Source organism: Alternaria incomplexa (genome assembly GCF_024043165.1).
Source record: "Alternaria incomplexa strain BMP 0042 chromosome Unknown scaffold_12, whole genome shotgun sequence".
NCBI classification, from domain to species: domain Eukaryota; kingdom Fungi; phylum Ascomycota; class Dothideomycetes; order Pleosporales; family Pleosporaceae; genus Alternaria; species Alternaria incomplexa.
The window spans coordinates 1,174,225-1,194,765 of record NW_026249861.1 but is presented as its reverse complement, the minus strand read 5'-3'; the positions used below and the strand labels follow the sequence as shown (position 1 = coordinate 1,194,765).

At 53.4% G+C, this 20,541-nt stretch overlaps 8 protein-coding genes across 8 annotated transcripts; 5 read left to right on the top strand and 3 right to left on the bottom strand.

Annotated features, from left to right (window-relative positions):
* Positions 1-722: 722 nt before the first annotated feature.
* On the bottom strand, positions 723-2,297 carry J4E90_008280 (uncharacterized protein; the record flags this gene model as incomplete). The annotated part of the gene is made up of 1 exon (XM_051437809.1): positions 723-2,297. One exon carries the CDS (start codon positions 2,295-2,297, stop codon positions 723-725), a length of 1,575 nt encoding a protein of 524 aa, XP_051288620.1.
* Positions 2,298-3,321: 1,024 nt separating this feature from the next.
* Positions 3,322-4,566, bottom strand: J4E90_008279 (uncharacterized protein; the record flags this gene model as incomplete). Its single annotated transcript, XM_051437808.1, has 1 exon — positions 3,322-4,566. One exon carries the CDS (start codon positions 4,564-4,566, stop codon positions 3,322-3,324), a length of 1,245 nt encoding a protein of 414 aa, XP_051288619.1.
* Positions 4,567-5,171: 605 nt separating this feature from the next.
* On the top strand, positions 5,172-9,923 carry J4E90_008278 (uncharacterized protein; the record flags this gene model as incomplete). The annotated part of the gene is made up of 4 exons (XM_051437807.1): positions 5,172-5,253; positions 5,342-8,897; positions 8,946-9,525; positions 9,573-9,923. The coding sequence occupies 4 exons, from the start codon at positions 5,172-5,174 to the stop codon at positions 9,921-9,923; spliced, it is 4,569 nt and encodes a 1,522-aa protein (XP_051288618.1).
* A 669-nt stretch (positions 9,924-10,592) lies between these two features.
* J4E90_008277 (uncharacterized protein) lies at positions 10,593-11,646 on the top strand (the record flags this gene model as incomplete). The annotated part of the gene is made up of 2 exons (XM_051437806.1): positions 10,593-10,929; positions 10,991-11,646. 2 exons carry the CDS (start codon positions 10,593-10,595, stop codon positions 11,644-11,646), a joined length of 993 nt encoding a protein of 330 aa, XP_051288617.1.
* A 2,193-nt stretch (positions 11,647-13,839) lies between these two features.
* On the bottom strand, positions 13,840-15,470 carry J4E90_008276 (uncharacterized protein; the record flags this gene model as incomplete). The annotated part of the gene is made up of 3 exons (XM_051437805.1): positions 13,840-15,150; positions 15,195-15,286; positions 15,335-15,470. 3 exons carry the CDS (start codon positions 15,468-15,470, stop codon positions 13,840-13,842), a joined length of 1,539 nt encoding a protein of 512 aa, XP_051288616.1.
* Positions 15,471-16,632: 1,162 nt separating this feature from the next.
* Positions 16,633-17,026, top strand: J4E90_008275 (uncharacterized protein; the record flags this gene model as incomplete). Its single annotated transcript, XM_051437804.1, has 2 exons — positions 16,633-16,637; positions 16,747-17,026. The coding sequence occupies 2 exons, from the start codon at positions 16,633-16,635 to the stop codon at positions 17,024-17,026; spliced, it is 285 nt and encodes a 94-aa protein (XP_051288615.1).
* A 779-nt stretch (positions 17,027-17,805) lies between these two features.
* Positions 17,806-18,757, top strand: J4E90_008274 (uncharacterized protein; the record flags this gene model as incomplete). Its single annotated transcript, XM_051437803.1, has 2 exons — positions 17,806-17,980; positions 18,027-18,757. The coding sequence occupies 2 exons, from the start codon at positions 17,806-17,808 to the stop codon at positions 18,755-18,757; spliced, it is 906 nt and encodes a 301-aa protein (XP_051288614.1).
* A 264-nt stretch (positions 18,758-19,021) lies between these two features.
* J4E90_008273 (uncharacterized protein) lies at positions 19,022-19,855 on the top strand (the record flags this gene model as incomplete). Its single annotated transcript, XM_051437802.1, has 1 exon — positions 19,022-19,855. The coding sequence occupies one exon, from the start codon at positions 19,022-19,024 to the stop codon at positions 19,853-19,855; it is 834 nt and encodes a 277-aa protein (XP_051288613.1).
* Positions 19,856-20,541: the final 686 nt, after the last annotated feature.

Sequence of the window (20,541 nt, the reverse complement as noted above, 5' to 3'; positions counted from 1 at the left end):
ATCAGCGGAGCGGCCGCCACAAACGACAAGAAAGGCGGTGGCCTCGGTCGCACCATGGGCGGCTACATAGACGACACGTTTAACTGGGATGACATCGCCTGGCTGCGGAAAGCAACGAAACTACCCATAGTAGCGAAAGGAGTGCAGACAGTCGAGGACGCGGTGCTAGCTGTGAAATACGGGTTGGATGGCATAGTGATAACGAACCATGGAGGGAGGAATTTGGATACGTATGTCCTACCCCGCCTTCCCTATCCATATACATCAAAGAGAAGAGTGGTTTGCTGATAAAGTACAACAGTTCCCCACCCTCCCTCCTAACGCTCCTCGAAATCCGACGCCACGCCCCCGAAGTCTTCTCCAGCCTAGAAGTCTACCTTGACTGCGGCATCCGTCGCGGAACCGACATAGTAAAAGCACTGTGTCTGGGCGCTAAAGCTGTTGGAATGGGTCGACCTTTCCTGTATTCACTGACGTATGGGCAAGAAGGTGTGGAGCACTTTATCGACATTATGAAAGATGAGTTGGAAACGACGATGAGGTTACTGGGCATAACGTCGTTGGGGCAGTGCGATCCGCGGTATCTAAATATAGGGGATGTGGAGCATTTGATTCCGAGAGATTTGGAAGGTGGGTTACCGGAGATACCAGGGAAGGGTGTGAAGGCGAGGTTGTAAAGTTTGTGTGTGTTGGGAGAACGGAGCATTGGGTTTATCTGTGACTTATTCAAAGTCGCCCGACTCGAGTGCCCTTTTGTCAGCTCTCTCCTCTTGCATCTTCCTCTCCTTTCTGAACTTCTGATCCAAACCCGCTGCCTTCAACACAGCGAACCTCACGTGATCAACACCCAACCTCTTTCCTTCCACCAGCGTCTCCGCACTCACTCCCAGAATCTCTCCTAGCGCACCGCCTCCGACCGGGGGTTGGATATCGTACTTTAACTTCTCCATCGCCTTTCTGAGTTCCTCGGGACTACCTTTCGGGGACAAGCGACGCAGCACTTTTCCATCGTGGCGTCTGATCTCTTTGGCAGCGGGAATGTATAGTTTGTCTAGCTTGGAGAGGATGACTTGGTGACTTACACCAGCTAGGCGCAGCGAGGCGAGCAGGGAGCGGTCTTTATCCTTGATACCATGTTCGGCGTCGATCAAGAGGAATACGCGGCGGAGTTGCTTGCGATTGGTGATGTACTTCATGATCTCCGTTCCCCAGGATGCGAGTGAACCTTCGCCGTAACCGGGCATGTCAACAATAGTAAGGCCACCGAGGCCGACGATCTTTTCACGATCTTGGCCTTGTTTCTTGATGGTTACGCCGTTGCCGGCGCCGAGGCCGTAGAGGTTCATTGTTTTGGTGAAGCCGGGCGTGGAGGACGTACGCGCTAATAGTGCTTTGATATCTGCATTTACAACGGCATTGAGCAGCGAGCTCTTGCCCACGTTAGAACGACCGACAAAAGCTACCTCCGGTACATCAGACTCGGGGAAAAGACGGAATTGAGCTATGCTCCGTAGTAACTTCGCATTCCGACCGTGCGTAGTGAAGAAGTGGTTTGCAGTCGTTTTCTGTGCGACGGTAGGGGGAAAGGTATCCCAGTACCAATTGAAGTCTTGCAATTTGTTGAGATTGAGCGAGAGCGAACTGATTGGGGTCTCAGGTGCTGAATCTAGTGCTGTTTCGGGCTTTGGTCGCCTGCCTAAGGGTGCTGATGGCGGAGATGGTACTAGCTCGTCTTGGAACGATTTCTTACGACCAGCGGGGAAATTTGTCTCCCACTTGCGAATGACAACGCTCTTTGGCTTTTTGATAAGAGGTTTGTGAGGTGCGTTCATTTGCGCTAGTTCCATGTCTTTTCCTTCTTCCTGTAGTAGTTCCATCTCCAATTCCCTCTTGAGTCTTCGGCTCTCTCGCATTGCTCGCATCTGTGCGGTCGTCATAGGTGCATCTCTGTTTTGTTGCCGTCTCTCGCGCATCGTAAGAGGTCGTGGTTCATTCGCTACTCGTTCAAGATCCTCTGCAGATGGTTTTTGCTCGTCCGTCAATTCTACCCGCAGATTATTTTCCGTCTTGCTCATATGCAGTATACTGCGTGTTGGCGCAGTCGGCCTGAACTTCGCTATCGCATCGCCATTCCAGTGCTTCCGTATCCGTAGCCTCGCGTTCGGCGCATCGTCTTGAGATGCATCGGTAGACTGTAGGCGTACTTGCGATCGCGTGACGGTTTTAGACTGTGGGCGCGACAGCCGTTGTATGCAACTGCGGCATACGTATCGTGAACTTGGCGGTAAGTTGTTCATTGCGTTCGTGCAAAAAGACGGAGAAACAGTGGTGGTGGATGTGAAGTTCACGACTGGTCCAAGCTCTTCCGCATCTTTTCGCCGCAGCACTTCCGTGTGGTGAACTTCTCCAGCACCACCAACAAACTACCACATTTCGAGTACTACGGTCCCCAGCGGCCTTTCCGATAATCCAATCCCCCAAACCAACCCGACCACTTCCACCGCCCACAATGGCACCCCCCGCCACCCCCCAAATCCTCTCCATCTACCGGCGCCTCCTCCGCGAACTCCCCTCCACCCCCCAGTTAACCCGCACCCAACACCAAAAGCTCTCCGCACCTTCAAAACTGCAACAGCGCATCCGCTCGACACTCTCGCAATCGAATCCTAATGCCAACGCGCAAAGTCAATTACAACAGGCGGAGCAATTCATACAATATGTGCAGGCGCAACGGATGCATTCGACGCTGCTGGAGCGGTATAATCCGGGCATGGGTATGACGGAGGAGGAGAGGGTTAGGTTGAGTGCAAGGAGGGTGGGCATGAATTTGCCGGTGGAGTTTGAGGAGGAGGGTGGGGAGAAGGCTTGAGGATGAGGGGTGGGGTTGGTTGGAGTGAGATGGAAGTGTGCGAGGTGTCGTGTCAGACATTGGGGGGCATGATGGCTGGAAGGATGACGCGCTACGAGAACCTCAAGATAAGGATCATGCAATAGAAGATCACCGGCATCGCGACACGAAACCGGAGTCTTCTCGGATGAAATGAAGAACACTGAGACGGACTAGCACATGTGGATGAACTAGAAATGTGCATATGCAATGTACGATTAGAACTGTACAAATCTATAAACTCAAACTTTCAACACAGTAATCCGACCCTCAGTCGACCAAAGTCTCGTACTAGTGTCGCCAATTAAGGGTATGCTGCTTTTGGTATACATAACTCCGTGTTCGCCATACTCTTACACGCCAAGGCGCATATCCTCTTTCTACTCGTGAAAATGCTTTGCGAATCGTCTCCCATCTATATCCGGTTATGGCGCTCAGTCCTCAAACTTGAAGCCCTTGCCACCAGAGGTGTCAATCATGCCGCCCCTGTACGAGCCCCTCTTTCCCTTGTTCTTCTCCTTGGTGAAGCCCTTGCCCTTGGTGACGATCAACTTGGCGTGCGCGCGGTCGGCGTAATCGTAGGAAACGTAGGCGTTGCTTGCGAGGTTAGGGTCGACTACGACGTCGGGCTTGATGCGCTGGAATCGGTTCTCGACGTGGCTTCGCTTTGACTTGGGGGCGTCTTGTGAAGGAGAGCCGGCCTTGCGCTTGTTGTTCTTTGGCTCGGGGGATGTTGCTGGCAGAGTCTGAGACGAGTCGCTGCCAGAGGCCTTGCGCTCGAGCGCGGCGGGTTTCTTCTCATCGTCGCTGTCGGAGTCGGAGGAGCTGTCTGAAGAGCTGTCCGAAGAGCTGTCGGAGGAGCTAGAATCGCTTGAGGATGAGGGTGTGGCAGCCTTCTTTCCGCTCTTCTTGGCCTGCTTGGTCTTGGCTGGCTCTTCGTCAGAGTCGCTGTCGGAGGAGCTAGAGTCGCTGGAGTCGCTGGAGTCGCTAGAATCTGAAGAGTCCGAATCGCTCGAAGCAGACGATGATGAGACCGAAGCAGTCTTCTTGCTCTTCTTCACCTTCTTGTCCTTCTTCTTCTCGGCTTCTGAGTCGGAGCTGCTGTCGCTCGAGGAATCGCTGTCTGAGTCGCTGGACGAGGAGTCGCTGGAGGCATCGGACGAGTCGGAGTCAGGAAGCGGGACGTTGGCGGGCTCTTCTTCAGAGCTGCTATCAGAGTCGCTCGAGGAGGAAGCGGAGGATGAAGACACGGATTTGGCCTTCTTCGCTTTGGGTTTCGCCGGCGCGCTTTCCTTCTCAGATTCGGAATCGGAATCTGAGCTGGAGCTGGACGAGTCGGAGCTAGAGTCGGAGGAGCTCGATGAGCTGGAAGCATCGTCCTTCGCAGCTGCCTTCTTTCCAGCAGTCTTCTTGGCCTTCTTTGGCTTTGTCTCGGCCTCAGACTCGCTGCTTGAGTCGCTGCTGGACGCGCTTTCCTCATCGTCGCTAGCCTCAGAATCGTTGTCGCTCATGGGCGACGCACACCATCGGTCAAACTCCTCGTCAATTTTGGTGACAGCATCCTTCTCGCCCTTCTTCTTGAGGAACTTCTTTACCAGCTCAAGCTGGGGAATTTCTGTCGATGCAGCCTTCTGCTTCTTGTCGCCGCTAGACTTCTTGGAAGTCTTCCCGGTAGCCATTGCGCGGTATGTGTCGTGTTTCGTGGATTGCGGCGGTGGAATAGTGGTGTTGGCGTGAAAGGTAGCAGACGTCGCGCAAGAAAAAAAGTACGGTAGGCGGAATGGTTCAGCGCCCCGGCTGCGCTAAGCCCCAAACGTGATCCCTGTCCCGCGCGCCTGCCGTCTCATATGGAGTACACGACGCCAGACGTCCCTCTCCGCACACCACCCCATTGCCTCTATTCACTCGCCGCCCACATTCTTCCCTCGAACGGCGCACTTGGCAGCACTTGTTCCGGGACTACCGCATTGAGCACCCCGATTGCTCCTCACCGCCGCTCCACCCGTCGACGTCGCATCGCCCGGCCATCGCAAGACTCATTACCACCTTTCGCGATTCATGGCCGCTCCCGGAGGACCTCTCGCTAGCGCCCGGCGGCAGTAATCGGCGCATCGTTCACCCACACCTTCAACTACCCCATCGGCCTTGCAGCTAGCCGCACAGCAGAATGGAGGGGAGGCCACGCAACTACACCAACGGAGCGGGGGACCCTCGAGCTCCTGCTGGCCGCCCACCTGGCAGCTCGAGGGGGGCGCCTTCTGCCTCCAGCTCGACGCCCTCTGGCATGTCGCGCGCAGAACGATTCGACGACGAGCGGAAGAGAATCACCGAAAGCTGCTTCTCCAAGACGGATGACCAGGGCCAGCGTACGTGTCTACATCAATGCCCGCGCATCTTGGGATATATGCTTGGCATACACCTCTACGTGCTATAGCATCGACTGACAAACCCAAGTCCAGGAATCTTACATTACCCACATCCGCGTCCAAGAAGATGGCGGCTACCCGCAGTCGCCCCCACCACCGAGCTCGGCCCCGTCGAACAAGAAGGCGCGCATCATCATGATATCAGTGCGAAACACAGGCAGGGTGAAGCTGCACAAAGCCAGGGAGAACGCCAACGGGTCCTTCTCCATTGGAAAATCTTGGCCTATGGAGGAGCTTACTGCTGTCGAGAACTACACCCATCTCAATCCTACCAGTGAAGAGGAGGCACAGCGGAAGCTATGGGCTGGGGAAAAAGGCTTCACTGTGACCATAGGCAAGCCTTACTACTGGGAAGCGGGCACGGCAAAGGAGAAGGAGTTCTTTATTGGAAGTATGGTTAAGATCTACAACAAGTACACTAAAGGAGACTTTCCTATCCTGACAGGATTCAGCGTGACAGAGCTGAACAGTCTGACCAACGGACAGCCGCATCTCGCCACACCAGAAGGCCGAGCTGCCGCAGCCAGTGGTCAGGGTGGTCAAAGTCCGTCCCAGAAGCGACCCGGGCCACCAGATCAAAGACCAATGCCTCCAAAGTCACCTGGACCACCACCGAGAAGACCTGGCGAATCTCCGCCTATATCGGACGGGAGAGCGCTTCCACCTGGCGCAGTTCCAAACTTCCGGAGACCTCCTGGAGAGCTAGGGGGCCCCCCAAGAAGACCAGGACGACCAGACGATTTGGGTAGACCGAGTACTGGGGATGACGCCCGTAGGCCTCCGCCATTCATGCCGAATTCAGTTTCGGTCGCGCCATCTATGCCCGACCTTCGCCAAAAGCGGTCAATGGACCCAAGCATTCGCTCTCGGCCTAGCGGCGATAGTATGCGGCCTCGTCCTGGCCAAGGACAAAGCCCTATCCCACCGCAGTTCGCCTCTCGCAATTTGACTCCACAATCTTCGAATTCTGAATTCGCTGGTCGGCCACGGACACCGGATTCAGGCAACTTCCCAGCAAGCCTGAGTCCAGGGCGCGGGCCGCCACGTGAGGATGCGCAATCGCAACGGTCGGAAAGATCCCTTGACGAACCATCATTGGACGGCGCGCCTCCAGGTATTGCGCCACCAGACCCACGCAGACAGAACGGGTACCCCTCGCCTAGGAGAGATCCGTCGCCCAGAGGTCTCAGGCCTGGAACAGCCCAAAGCGCTGGTCGACCAGGTACAGCTCAGAGCAACACCAGTTCAAACTTCACACGAAACGACGACATGCCGCCAGAAGAACCGCCCCAAAGGAGAAGGCCACTCATGGAGCCCCGTCCGTCACAGATGTCACAACGAAGTGTCGATAGCCAAGGCGCAGAGCCACGCTCAACATTCCATACGCCTTCAGGCTCGCCTGCTCCTCCACTGGAAGTACCGCCGCGGAGACGACCTCAGGAGATACCCGAGAGACTCAAGCCCGTTTCTCAGGAAAACATCGCGCCTCCCGCAGACCCACTGCCTTCTCGACCACCACAGCCTACGCCGCCTCCCACATCACCCCTTCCACAAATTCCGACTGCGCCAATACCAGCAGCACCACAAGCTGAGGAAGTAGCGGCGCCTGCCACACCACCAACAGCGCCTGAGCCAGAACCACTAGAACGCACTAACTCCATGCCTGAGGATCAAGAACGCCCTGGCCTTGGGCCAATGGTCAAGAAGCCGCTGCTTAACGATAATGCGGCTACCAAGTTCCGCAAGGCAGCAGCGGCGGCAGGCGCATTCAAGCCTCGTGCTGGCGGAGCTGCTGCAAAGCTCTTCAATAAGGAGACGAAAACATCCGATGAAGCAGACGGCGTCAGCGCAGTGTTTGTGCCCCAGCGGCCAACACCAAAAGAAACACCAAAAGAAACCCCTAACGAAGAAGTCGAGAAGAAACTCGAAGAGCCCTCCAAATCCATACCAGACAGGTCATCTAAAGAGCGACTGCGCGTTAGTACCGAGGTGGTTCCATCTGTTACAGTCTCAGGCCCAGGTGATCGCACTATGGCTGGCGCTGTCCAAGAAGTTGAAGAACAGCCTGCTCCGCCACCTCCAGAAAAAGCAGCGTCAAGGAACATTGAGCCTGAGCCCGAGGTGCGCCGAAAAAAGCGCCGGTCCAACCAGCAGATTGTCAACATATCCAAGCTTGGTATAGATCCGAACATCATTGACGAACGGGGATTGGAATTTGAGAGTCTACTGACTGAGCTGGGATGGGGAAACAATGAGCTGTCCGCCAAGCACATCGAGTCTCTGGAAAATGACATCAAACGCGAAATCGCCCGCGTGGAGGCAGGGAGCTGGCTAAACCACCTGGAGCAGAAGGACGATCGCGTAGAGGCTGTTGAGCGCATGTTGGACCGCGCAATCGCTGAGTGCGACGAGCTTGAGGGTCTGTTAACCCTATACAACGTTGAGCTGAGCAGCTTGAACGATGATATCGCTTTCATCGAAGCACAGAGTCAGGGTCTGCAAGTGCAGACTGCGAACCAGCGGCTACTGCAGCACGAACTCCAGCAGCTAGTCGACACTATCTCGATCACATCAGATCAGCTGGAATCATTGAGACGCGCTCCTATAGGCAAGATCAACGGACTCAAAGATATTGAGTCTTCTTTGGTTCTGCTTTACAAGGCACTCATTACAATCGACCCTTCTTTCGTCGCCGGAGCTCGACAAGGCACGATCAGCAGTGGGCCAGGATTTGGTAATAGCGATTTGGCAACGATGCAAGCTCTGCAAGAGAAACGAGATAGGTACCTCAATGAGGGCTCCATGTTCCTCGAGAGGCTCAAGAAACATATGGAAATCACGTTCGGCGCAGCCTTCTTATCGACGAAAGATGCACTTTCGAGACTCGATGATCAAGGATCTGAGCCATCTCTGAAGAGGAACGTAGAAGCGCATGACGCAGGTCGAAACGAGTTGTGGATGTTGAGCCCAATCATGCTGTTCGCGAAAGAAATTGACAGGGCAGCATGGGACTCACTACTACGCATGTATCAGACTCAAGCAGCGCAGATTTATCAACAAGAGGTTCGCGACAATATCCTGGCATGGAGACGGTTCGCAAGAAAGCCCACTGGCGAGGAGCAAGAACTGCTCTTTACCGCACAGGAGAAAGAGCCAGAAACTACCTCCACATTAGGTACGGCAAGGAAGCTGACCGTTAAGCGAAGTCAGACCCTAGCTCGTGGCCTGAGATCAGCGTCTGGGGACAAAGATGGCAAGGCGAAGCCAGCGGCTCAAGACGGCAAATTCCACGCATTCAACGTCTTCGCTAGGATCCTAGAAGATACCGGTCCGGTTCTTTTGACGGAGCAGAACTTCATTACTGAGTTCTTCCATGCTACTTCAACTGACTCGCTTGACTTCCCCGAGGCCGTGCAAGCCGCGCCCCCTGAAGCGCGTCGTGGACCCAACCTCTGGATCCGCAAGCAGTTCGAGGCGGACCGAGTCATGGCAAAACATGTCACTGGTGTCATGGAGGAGATCTTCTCTTTCTGGCCCTCTGAGATTCAGAGCCTTGTGGACTGGGCTACCAAAGCTGATCCTCTGTAAGTCATATTTATGTTATACATTGCTCGCTCACTAACTCTTCCTAGGCAAGGTGTAGGCATTCTTTGTGCTGTCGACCGGAAGTTGCTCGATATCGCAGAGACGGACCAGGACTTCTTGACAAGGAACCTGCGAAAGATACACGAACGTTTGCAAGGGCTGTTCAGCCGCTTCTTGGACGAGCAGATACGGGCCATTGAAGATACGAAGGTCAAGATCAAGAAGCGCAAGGGCGTCATCTCGTTCATGAAGACCTTCCCACACTTCTCCGTCGCGATCGAGAACATGTTGCCGCCTGCTTCAGAAGGCGGAGACAAGTTGGAAATCCGCGACATGGTCGACGAAGCGTACCAAAGGATCAACAAGGCTATGTTCGAGAGCTTAAAGGTCATCGCCAAGGAGTCGCCCACCGTCATGGCCTCACAAGGACAGGGTGATCCCGAAGATAAGGAGGCGCTCAACTACCATATCCTGCTCATTGAGAACATGAACCACTACATGGAAGAGGTTGATGCTCGCTCGGTCACTGTCTTAGAATTCTGGAAGGGCAAGGCTCAAGATGAGTACAGCGAGCACATGAGCCTCTACGTTGACGCCGTCATCCGGAGACCACTGGGCAAGCTTCTGGTAAGTACACCTCTTCGTCTCATACTACTACGTCTAACATGATCCAGGAATTCATCGAATCAACCGAAACCCTCCTCTCCCAACCCGGCGCAAGCGCCCAAGCTATCGCACAGCGCTCCTCCCATTCGCGCTCAGTCTTCAAGAAACTAGTCCACTCCCATGACGCCAAAGAACTTCGCAAAGGCATTGAAGCCCTCAAGAAGCGCGTCGACAAGCACTTTGGCGACGCCGACGACCCGACTATCAGCCGCGACCTCGTCTTCAAGGTCCTCAAGGAATGCGAGAAGACATACAACAAGGTATCAGAGCGCATGACGACTATCAACCAAGATGTATATAGTGGGGAGGTGGAGATTGATTGGGGTACTAAGGAGGTCGAAGCCGCGTTCAGGAGATAGAGTCTTCGGAAGAGTGGGAGTCGGCATCTTCTCGGGTTTGTCGTGTAGTGTCAATTGTATCGCTGTGTTGCTGGTTTTTGTTGTTGTGTTACTAGGATTTGTGTATTGGAGTGTTTTGCATTGACGCGTGTATGATGGTTGGTGTTGGGGGTTGTATGGCTGGGTGCTGGGTTAGGTACGCGGCTTGCATGGTGTCTTGGAGCGGCACGAGTGATTGCGAATGTATCGTTGTGCCTTCGGGCTCATATTTTTGCCATCACACCCACACTATTCACATATCCAACATTTGCACACATTCTAGACTACGATGCAGTACGTCAACACGCATCCTTATGCACGTAAGCAAGATCTCGTATCCTGAATGCGAAGCCCGCCGGCGTCCGAACGCACCGAGCCCTGCGCGCTATCCGGAAGCTTACCGTCGGACCCCAGTCGCAAGTGGAGGTAAGCGAGGAATGACGGCATCGATCCTGACTACGAGTCTAGATCGCCAGGCGCTTTGCAACAACGGTATGCGCCGGATGAACCGCCGATGATTGTGTTTGTTGGGTAGAATAGCGAGGTGCATAAAGAGTACCTGAAGATCCTCCGTCTTCCGATTGAGGGTATATGTTGGGCTGCGTCGAAGTTTCCTCAACCGCATTTCTGATTTCGAAGCTTTGCGGCAATATGACACTCCTGCAAACCCTCCTCCGCGCAACAGCGTTCAAGAATCCTCTCCTACGTACTCTCGTACCCTCTGTTGCGCTTGCATACGGCATTCAGGCTGCTGTCGCTGTCCCCTCCATCGCAGCACAAACGGAACGGTACTATGACCTCTCCGGCAGCTTCACATACCTCTCCTGCACAGCCCTCAGCTTAGTGCTGCCTTACATGCGTGCCAGAGCCGCAGGCACCATCACCGGCGGTATAACCGAGTATTTCAGCGCCCAGGGCCTGGGACAGGGCACTTGGTGGTGGAGACAGGCGCTTTTGAGTGCTGCCGTGGGGATTTGGGCTACAAGATGTATGTTCGCCTGTAAACCGGTAATTCGAAGGAAGATCTAATACTGACAATGATGTGACAGTGGGTTCCTACCTCTACAAACGTATATCCAGCGACGAAGGGAAAGACTCTCGTTTCGACTCCATCCGTACTTCCCCGCCCAAATTCCTCGTCGCCTTCTTCGCCCAAGCAACATGGGTCTCCCTCTGCACCTTACCTGTCATTCTAGTAAACTCCGTTCCACGCTCCGCCTACGCAACCTCACTCCTCGGTCAAGCCGTATCCTCGAAACCCTACCTAACAGACATTCTTGGCCTCGCCATCTTCGTCTTCGGTCTTACTTTCGAGGTCGTAGCCGATAGACAAAAGGACGCCTGGGTCCAAGGCAAAAAGCAAAAGAAACACTCCGAAGAGTTCCTCACACACGGCCTGTGGAGTAAATCTCGGCATCCGAATTACTTTGGCGAGGCGACGTTGTGGAGTGGTATTGCGATTGCGGCGGCGGGGTTGCTGGTTAGGCAGCCTGCGCAGGCTGCGTTGGGATTGAGTGGGGGGATTGGTGGACAGGTGCTTGTTGCTGGTATGTGTGCGGCTAGTCCGGCTTTTGTGTCTTTCTTGCTGCTGAAGGTTAGTGGGGTGCCGTTGAGTGAGAATAAGTATGATAAGAGGTATGGGGATCGCAAGGATTATCAGAAGTGGAAGAGGGAGACGCCGATGTTTGTGCCGAAGATTTGGTAGGTTGATGGAGAGTGTAGAATATACGTCTCACTCTGGTCGTGTCAGGAGATAAGGCTGTCCGAGTATGGGGCAAAGTGGAAGTCGAACAAGGCGTAGAAAAGAATTCCAACGTCCTTTCTCCCTCAGTTTTTCGGCGCGTTCTCTACTATTCGCATAGCTTCTTCGTCCATGATTTTTGCTTCCACCAACGCTGCAACCGCATCGCGTATCCAAGTCTGACAGTTCCTTATCTCCACCTTCTTTCTCGGTACCTACCACATCCAGTCAATCAGCCATCCCATAAATCGCTTACACATCACAAAACTCACCTTACTATCCGCAGCGATCAAACTTGGCCCCGGCGGCTTTACACCCAACACGATCTCCTCAAGCCTATCTCTCGCAACTTGATCAACAGACCACTTCCCGTCACCCACCACATCGACAACATGCTCGTCCGCAACGTCCCCCAAAGAGATGAGTTGGTGCCGCCTTCCATCAGCACCAAGTTCGTGGTTACGTTCGAACTCAATATCAAAGCCAGATGCTGCATCGCCGGTTGCGTTGAGATACGTTCCTATTTGAGGGTCGCTAGACGAGGGGTCCGGGATCCAGAAGCCCCAGTGCGCGGGGAAGAGAGGGGAGTTGAAGACCATGAGGTAGATTGATCGGGGCATATTCTACTCTTCGGTGATGAGTGTGGAAGGATTGGGGTTGAGGCTGTATTCGGAGGTTTTGCTGGCAGGCAAGGGGGTGCGCAGCGCTAATGCACTGTGCCGCCCCCGCGATCAGCGTTGCATACCTGAATGTCGTGCTAGGCATCAGCGTTGTACTCGTATACAAGCAAGATGCTGGAGAATCTTTTGGATAACGAAGTCTCTAGTTCCTCAATATGTTGCGGTAGACATTCACAAGTCGCCATACTACTGCAATACTAGAAATCGCACTCCATCCTTGCAAGATGCCGGCTCTGGAGTTACCAGTCTGGCTTCGCATGTTCGTTCAACTTCTCAACACTCTTTATATCATACTAACACCATCCAGTATTCTCTTGGTTCTCACCGTGGCCTCCTTCATACCACAACTTCACCGTACCGTCTCCAGAAAGAACAGTTCGGGCATATCAACACACTACCTTCTATTCAACCTCATCTCAGCAACCGAGCAATTCGCTTTCACGTTCTTCTACATCGTAGATCATATTCGAGAAGACAAAGGTTTTCACCGCGAACCCGTAACCGTAGGGAATTGGGTCGATCTAACACAAACCGTTGTTGTACTGCTGTACTGGCTTACCTCGTATGCGCCCGTTCCATTCCCTCCCCTCCTCCAATTCACGTAACACAAACACTGACCATCCCCGCCCGCAAAGCTCAATTCTATACCTTCACTACCCTTCCTCTTACCGCGACGTCTCAACAAACTCCGCAATAACAGCTTATGCAACGTATTCCTTCCTACTAGTCTTCCCCATCTTCGTCGATGCCTTCTACGCTAAGGATATACACTGGTTTTACCACATCATGTTCGCCTGGGCATGGTATGGCGCGCACATCCTCTGCATCAATTGGATTGTCATCGGTTTGGTTATCGCGTCGTTTCTCTGGCAGGCGAGAGCGATTCGTGCCGAAAAGAATGAGGAAGAAGAGGAGGAGGATCGGGACGAGGCGAAGGAGGAGGCGCTGAGCCGTTTGGGGCTTGCGATGCAGGCGGTGGTATTTACTGGGGTGGGTGTGGCCTGGGGGTTAAGCGTCGAGATGCCTTCGCGGTGGGAGTGGTACAATGGGTTTTTGGGGTGGTGGGATGGATGGTATCATTATGCAGGCTGGGCTGCGGTTGGTTATGTGATGTTTGTCGGTGTACAGGCGGGCTTGCTATGGGAGGTGATGCGGGATTGCAAGGAAAGCAATGGATGTGATGATGATGAGACGGAGCCGTTGCTGCACGCATGAAGGCAGTCTTAAGGCCCTGCTAAACTTTTACCGATTAGAAACGAAGTGATTAGCCACTGTTAGGTTGAAAGTCCGGCAAACCTCGTTGGTGAAGTCCCCACCCAAAATTGCTACCACACTTGTCTACCCGCACTGCGCTCCCTATGATCAACGAAAGACGCGCACTTCATTTCACGCCAAATTCACATCCAATCTTGTATCTATTGGCTTCTCTCACAGCAACAATCAGTTCATCAAAGGTATCATCAAATCTACATCACACTCACGCCAACGCGCCCATCGGGTCCCACAGCTCCAGCATCTTCGGCTTCTGCTCGAGCACCTTCTTAATCGTCGAGCTGACAACGCTGGGATCGACGACGGCCTGGTACACAAACTCATCCATCCAAGCATCGCTCATGACAAAGTAGCCCTTGTCACCTGCACGCTCACTCCACGAGTTCTCCACCCTCCAGCGCACGGGCTTGCCGTCAACAACATGTACAGCCGTCAGCACCATAGCATGCGTCATCTGGCTCTCACCGGTCTGCAGACGCTCCGCCTTGGACATGCCGAGCTTGATATTGAAGCCGAGCTCGTACTCGAAGAGATCGGTGTCCATAATTCCCTTGGTGGAATCGGAGTACTTGCCCACATCCGAGCCAAAGAAGACGGGCATGCCTTTCTTCAGCATCGCAATGCAAGCATCTTTGATGGTCTTCATGTCGACATTCACATACGTCACTGGTCGGCCGTTCCAGACGTTACCGAGTCGCTTCACGCTGAGCAGACGGTTGTAAGGGTTGCGCGGGTCGTTTACAAGCGAGAAGAGCGAGTGCACGTCCGTTCCAGACAGCGCGCGGACGGTCTTGTTGTCGGAGAGTTCTTTCGCAAAGGCGGTGGGTCGCGTTTTGACGGTGCAGAAGTTGCCGTCCTTGTCATAGTACTCCCAGGTGAACGGCTTGGTAGAGCACGGGGGAGGTCCTAGCATCAGTGTAAGGATTAGGTGGATTTCACGCAGCATCTTCTCCTTCTCTTCGGCAATAGTCGCCTTGATCGCGTCTGGCGATGCGTTGCTGGATGCGATAGCACGTAGACGGACGGCATCTTCGCGCAACTTGGTGGTAATCAGACGGTCCATGGTAGACGAGTTGGATGCGTTGAACGAGTCTGGGTACAGCGAGTGCGGTACCAGACCATACTTCTGCACGAGGTTGGCCACCATATCCCACTGTCCACCGTCACCGACAGGGCTGGACATCAGCGCCTGCACGATCCGGCTGTCAATCTCCTCACTCTTTGTGTCCAGTATGCTTTCGAGGAAGTAGTTTGCCTTCTCAATCTTGTCCCAGTAGAAGAGGTATGCCTGCGACAGCTGGAACTCGGACAGCTTGTACTTCTTCATGATAGCGACGCGGAATACGTTGGTGGATGCGAAGAGCCAGCATCTTCCGGATGAGGCTTGGTTTGTGACGGGCGAGCCCTCGAAGGGAATCTTGATGTTGAACTTCTGGGTGTCTGCGATGACAGCGGATCGGGATGAAAGTACGGCGTTGGCAGAGTTGGAGCTAAGAGCTGCGAGAGCGAGGCGGTTCTACAGAGGTAAGTAAGAGACGGTACAAGAGCTGTGTGTAGTACCTTTGGGTCTTCCATGAGCTCCTTCTCCCACTCTGACACTGAGGCGGCAGATACATCTTGTCGGTACTTGACGCCGGGGGTGTATCGAGGTGCTTCGACAGTTAGACTTGGTATACCATTCTAAACGCCATGTAACGTACGAGCCTCTCCGCCAACAACCACAAACCCATCCTTCTCGTTCATGGGTCGTTCATCCTTCATGTGGAGCGCCTGGAGTCGCTCCATCAACTTCTCATTAACAGCAGCATCGGACGGTCGTGACTGGTTGGAACCCATGATGAAGATGGGGACAGAACTTGCGGACTATCGTACAGCTCTCGATCAAGAGATAGCTATGTGTTGTAATCTGGGGAAGCTCTGGCTGCCCATCAAGGTGTCGCTCGTTATCGCGCTTATCGGGCGGGAACAACGCGTGCATGGGTCTCGTGGCAGCCCCACTCCGATCAGATGGCTGGAGCGGAAAGTGCCCGCCTCCATACCTTCCACATTCGATCGACGTGCATCGAAGCATGATGCTTACACCGGTGTACATGCGAGACAGGCCGACTTGTGCACAACTCAGCATGCAGATACACGTTACTCACGACTGTTGATCGGGTACTGGAGTCTATCGTTGCCTGACTGCCTCAGCCACGACGCTGCGACCACCGCGCTATTACCGCGTACGAGGCTACGAGCATCGCCTAACGGCCCATCTCCACAGACCCTGAAACTCGTGACAGCCGTTTTGCTTCTTCATCAGGGCAGCGAATAACATTACATCGCACCAAATCAAACACTTTTAACGCGCATCCAACACATCCTTCACCATCTACGCGTAGAGGCGATGCTGCAACACTGGTCCCAACCGGCGCGGATGCTAAAAGAGGGAGATGAAGATGTACAGGGCCGAACGCGTGTTTCATCACGGCGCCGCAAGGCGTTCCCCTGAGCGTACGCATCACAGCCCAGTCAACGCGAGTTCCCGAAATATCGGTGTATCTCGCGCTCAGCCCTGCAAACAGAGATTTAATTCCTGGTTTCCTCTTTTTGTTGCGCAAACATTGCACCTAGCCACCGACAAGCAACGATAATCTCCAGCGGCACGATTCACCATGGCGCAACGACCGGTATTTTGGCAGAAGCGCGTTCTCGTGCCCTTCTGGATAGTGCGCATATGTATCATGCTCTTGATCATTGGAGCAGTAGGCATTTCGCTGAGCAATGTGAAAGAATTGGAAGACGTTATTCAACCCTCAGTCTCGTAAAGCACACCATCAACAGCGCAGACACAAAGCTCACAGCCAGTAGATTGCTCATTGTCATTATACTCTTCAGCTGTATAGTGCTCCTGATCGACATCCTCGCCATCCTGCTCTTCCTTCGCGATGCGCTGAAACCCGGCACTTTCCTCACCATGAACTCGTTCCAGACTGCGTTCTGGGGCGTCGCCTTGATCATGGAGTTTGCGGATATAGGTAAGGGCGGTAGCCATGTCGGGCTTGGATTCGGCGTCTTCGTATTGTACGTTCAGAGTTCCAGGGCGATCGTTTGCAGCACTAACACATCGCAGCCTCAGCTACTTCGGTCTCTTCATCTACTCGGTCATCGGTTATCGTCGCGCGAAGGCAGAGGCCAAACGAGGCCAGTACGCACCGGCGCACAACCCATTCGGGGGTTCCGTACCTGCTCAGCAATCATCTCCGTACAACAGCGCACCCGAATACCAAAATACCGCATACCACTCGCAGACGCAACCTGCTGAGATGAACAACCAGTATCTTCCGCCATACCAGAGCGGTGCTGCGACGGACTACTACCAGCAGCCGGTGAAGCCTGCTCATATCGTATGAGCGAGAGATGGAGATCTTAAGGATCTGGCGAAGTGCAGAGAAATATAGAGCATTTGGATCAGGCGTTCTGGCAATTAGGAGACATTGATACCACGGGTTCCGGATACTTTCACATGTCGACATGCCGCATGAAACTTCATGCGCAGCAGTCCGAACGATTCAGTATTCAATAATGGAAGCATAGTTCTTCGAGGAACGGGCCGTTTGATTACATGCGCGGGATGACATCCCATATGGTCAGTGTGAGGAACGGTTCCCTGAAAATCGATAGACGGATATATGAAAGACCATGAACCAAACTACTTGCATATCAAAATCCGTGAATGACACCTCAAGCTCCTCACACGTGCGAAAGACTACCGGGCGCTCCTGCCCATTTGAGTGGCTGCAGCCGAGGCGCTAGGGGTGACACCCCCAAAGGCTTGGAAATGTCTCCGTTTCGGAGGTCAACAACCACTCACAGCCCCAAAGCCGATGTTTGCAGCATGTCACGACCATGGTCATTTATGCGAGGAGCAATCAGATCGCTGCTACCCGCACGTTGTGACTAGACTGCGGCGTGTGCCATGGCTGTGTTCCTGACCTCTGTTCGCCCGTTCGGCTCGCATAATGCTTGGAGTATTAGCGGTGGATCAAGACTGGGGACTCTGTGGCTGGCTCAAGGATAGATTGGGAGGAGGGATTTGTTATAAACGTCAGGTGCGCGCTGTTTACTTGCATAGGTCTCAGGTCGCTCCGTCTAACACATTCGCTTCATCATCTTCCATTCGTTATTCAAGATGCGATCCTTCCTACTACTCGCTGCGGCAGTTCCTTTCGCCCAAGCCGTTCGCATCGTTCAGTCAAACGACGATGGTTGGTCAGAGGCAAACCTTCGCACCTTCTTTGACGTCTTGAACTCTGCTGGTCATGAAGTCGTACTGTCTGGTCCCGCCGAGAACCAGTCTGGCAGAGGTTGGTCGTCGAGTCATGGCCATATACACATGCTGACTTATATCAGGATCCTCCGACGCACCCCCGAAAACCGTTGATTCAGACGGTTGCATTCATGCGTCCTGCCCGGGAGGAAGCCCGCCAACCGGCGCAAACGCGACAGACCCTCGCTTAAACTACGTCAACTCTTTCCCGGTCACCTCGATCAAGGAGGGAATCGATGTCACTGCCCCCAAGCTCTGGAACGGCGCAAAGCCTGAACTCGCTCTGACCGGACCGAACGTCGGCAGCAATGTTGCTGTTCAGGTCCCCTTCTCCGGCACAGTCGGCGCCGCTGCATTCGCGGCAAAGACGGCTCAGATCCCAGCCATCGCCTTCTCTGGCGTGACAGGAGATCCTACTGCGTGGAACGCACCTACTCCTTTCCACAGCAAGGTCTATGCTGACCTGGCTTTGAACGTTACCACGACTATCATCAACTCTGGAAAGCCATACCTCCCAGCAAACTCCTTCCTGAACGTCAACTTCCCCGCTGTATCCGAGACCAAGTGCAGCGACCCCAGCCAGTTCAAGTACATCTTCACTCGCATCAACACGGGTCTTCTGAGCGCTCGCGATGCCGAATGGTGCGGCAGCACGCGCCTGCCGTGGGAGGCGGATGTCATCTTGATTCGGGGAAGCGACTGCTACGTTACCATCAGCCCTGGCGATGCCAACGACAAGACGACTATGAATGATGCTGCGGTTCAGACTGAGATCATCAACAAGCTCAAGCCGATCTTGTCGTGCTTGCCTTAAGCTGGGGATGATTGGGATGGCTGAGCATAAAGCTTTTATGACGTACATAATACTATGAAGGATAATGCCGCTTCAGAAATACCCTCCAATCCGTCCTTCATCGTGACGTGACCACCATAACGACCCTAATCAAGCAACTGAAGTGAAACCACGTGAGGCTGATGAGTCATCGTTAACATTAGGGTGAAGGCAGGTGTAGTCTTACCTCGTAACAATCAACACCGTCAACCAACCTGCAAGATTTACGATATCAACACCAATACCATGTCAAACCACGGCGATGTCGTAAGACCAGCACCGCGCACCCATAAATCTCTATCACTTGCAGCGCGCATGAAATCGTACGAAGCACAATTCGACCACACCCTTCCTCTCGACAAGCCCATCATCCTCCGCCTGGACGGCCACGGCTTCTCACGGTTCACCTCACACTTTGCACGCCCATTCGACGAGCGCATACACACCGCCATGATATCAACCTGCGCCGATCTCCTCCATTTCTTCCCCCGAGCCACTGTCGCATACACGCAATCCGACGAGATCACCTTGATCTTCCCAGAAGGCGTGCAAAGTTTCAACGAGCGAGTACAAAAGCTATGCAGTCTGAGCGCTAGCTACTGCTCCGTGCGATTCAACAAACATATCACTGATGCTCTGAAGGCCATTCCTGACCCGGAGGTCAAGGGCGATGTGGAAGAAGTGCTTGGAACAGCGCATTTCGATGCGAGGTTCTTTCCTGTGCCTGACATAGCAGAGGCGCTGAATAACCTTATTTGGCGCTGTCGCAATGATGCTGTGAGAAATTCTGTTTCTGCTTTTGCGAGGACTATGTATTCGACCAAGGAGATGAATGGGAGGAAGACAAAGGATCTTGTTAGTATGATGCTAGAGGAGAAAGGTGTTAGGTTTGAGGAAGCGGTGCCGAAGTGGGCGATAGAAGGTTGTCTTGTGAAGAGAGAGCAGTATGAACATGAGGGGGTGAATCTGAAGACTGGTGAGATTGAGAAAACGTTTCGAACTAGGACGCGGGTGGAGGAGAGGGGTATTCGCGAATTTGGAGATGAGGGGTTGAAGGTGATAACAAGTAGGTATTGGTAAAGTAACTTCGTAAGCTTATTGCTCTTCTGCGCGGCAGTCAGGCTGCGACAATAGCCACAGCAATCAAACGTCACATGCAACCCACTCGTATGTGTGCTTTTCTTAATCCTTTCTTAGTTAATATTAAATCCGCGAAGAATAAAGGTACATAGGTATACAGCTGCGTAAAGTTGTTACAGTGTGTTTGCGTTGCGATAATATAACGTGTTGCTCAACCGCTCCATTTGGCGTTTCCAGACCAGCGCAATTAAAAAATGAAAAAATAAAATAAAATGAAACAGAAAGATGTGAGTCACACACGCAACTCATACCTTATCTCCTCATGCGTAGAATGCTGCAAAAAAAGGAGTTGGGGCCTGACCGGGATTCGACTAGACGCTATTAGTTTGCGTTCGATTTCGAATCTTAATGGGTGAACTTACACCCGGGGCCTCCTGCAGAATAGGCTTATCACGGTCACGTGATTTCCCAAAGCAGGAATCATACCACTAGACCATCAGGCCGATGGATCTCTTGAAGAGATGATTGATGGAAGGTTGTGATTTTGATGTGTTTATATTGCGGGTTTTGTAATAAAGGGGCTGCGCCGAGAATTGGCGCATTAGCGTTCCGAAGCGAGACATGCTGCATCTACCCCACCTTAGTCCACTAGTCTCACTATCTTGCCCCTCGGATTTGACCCAAGA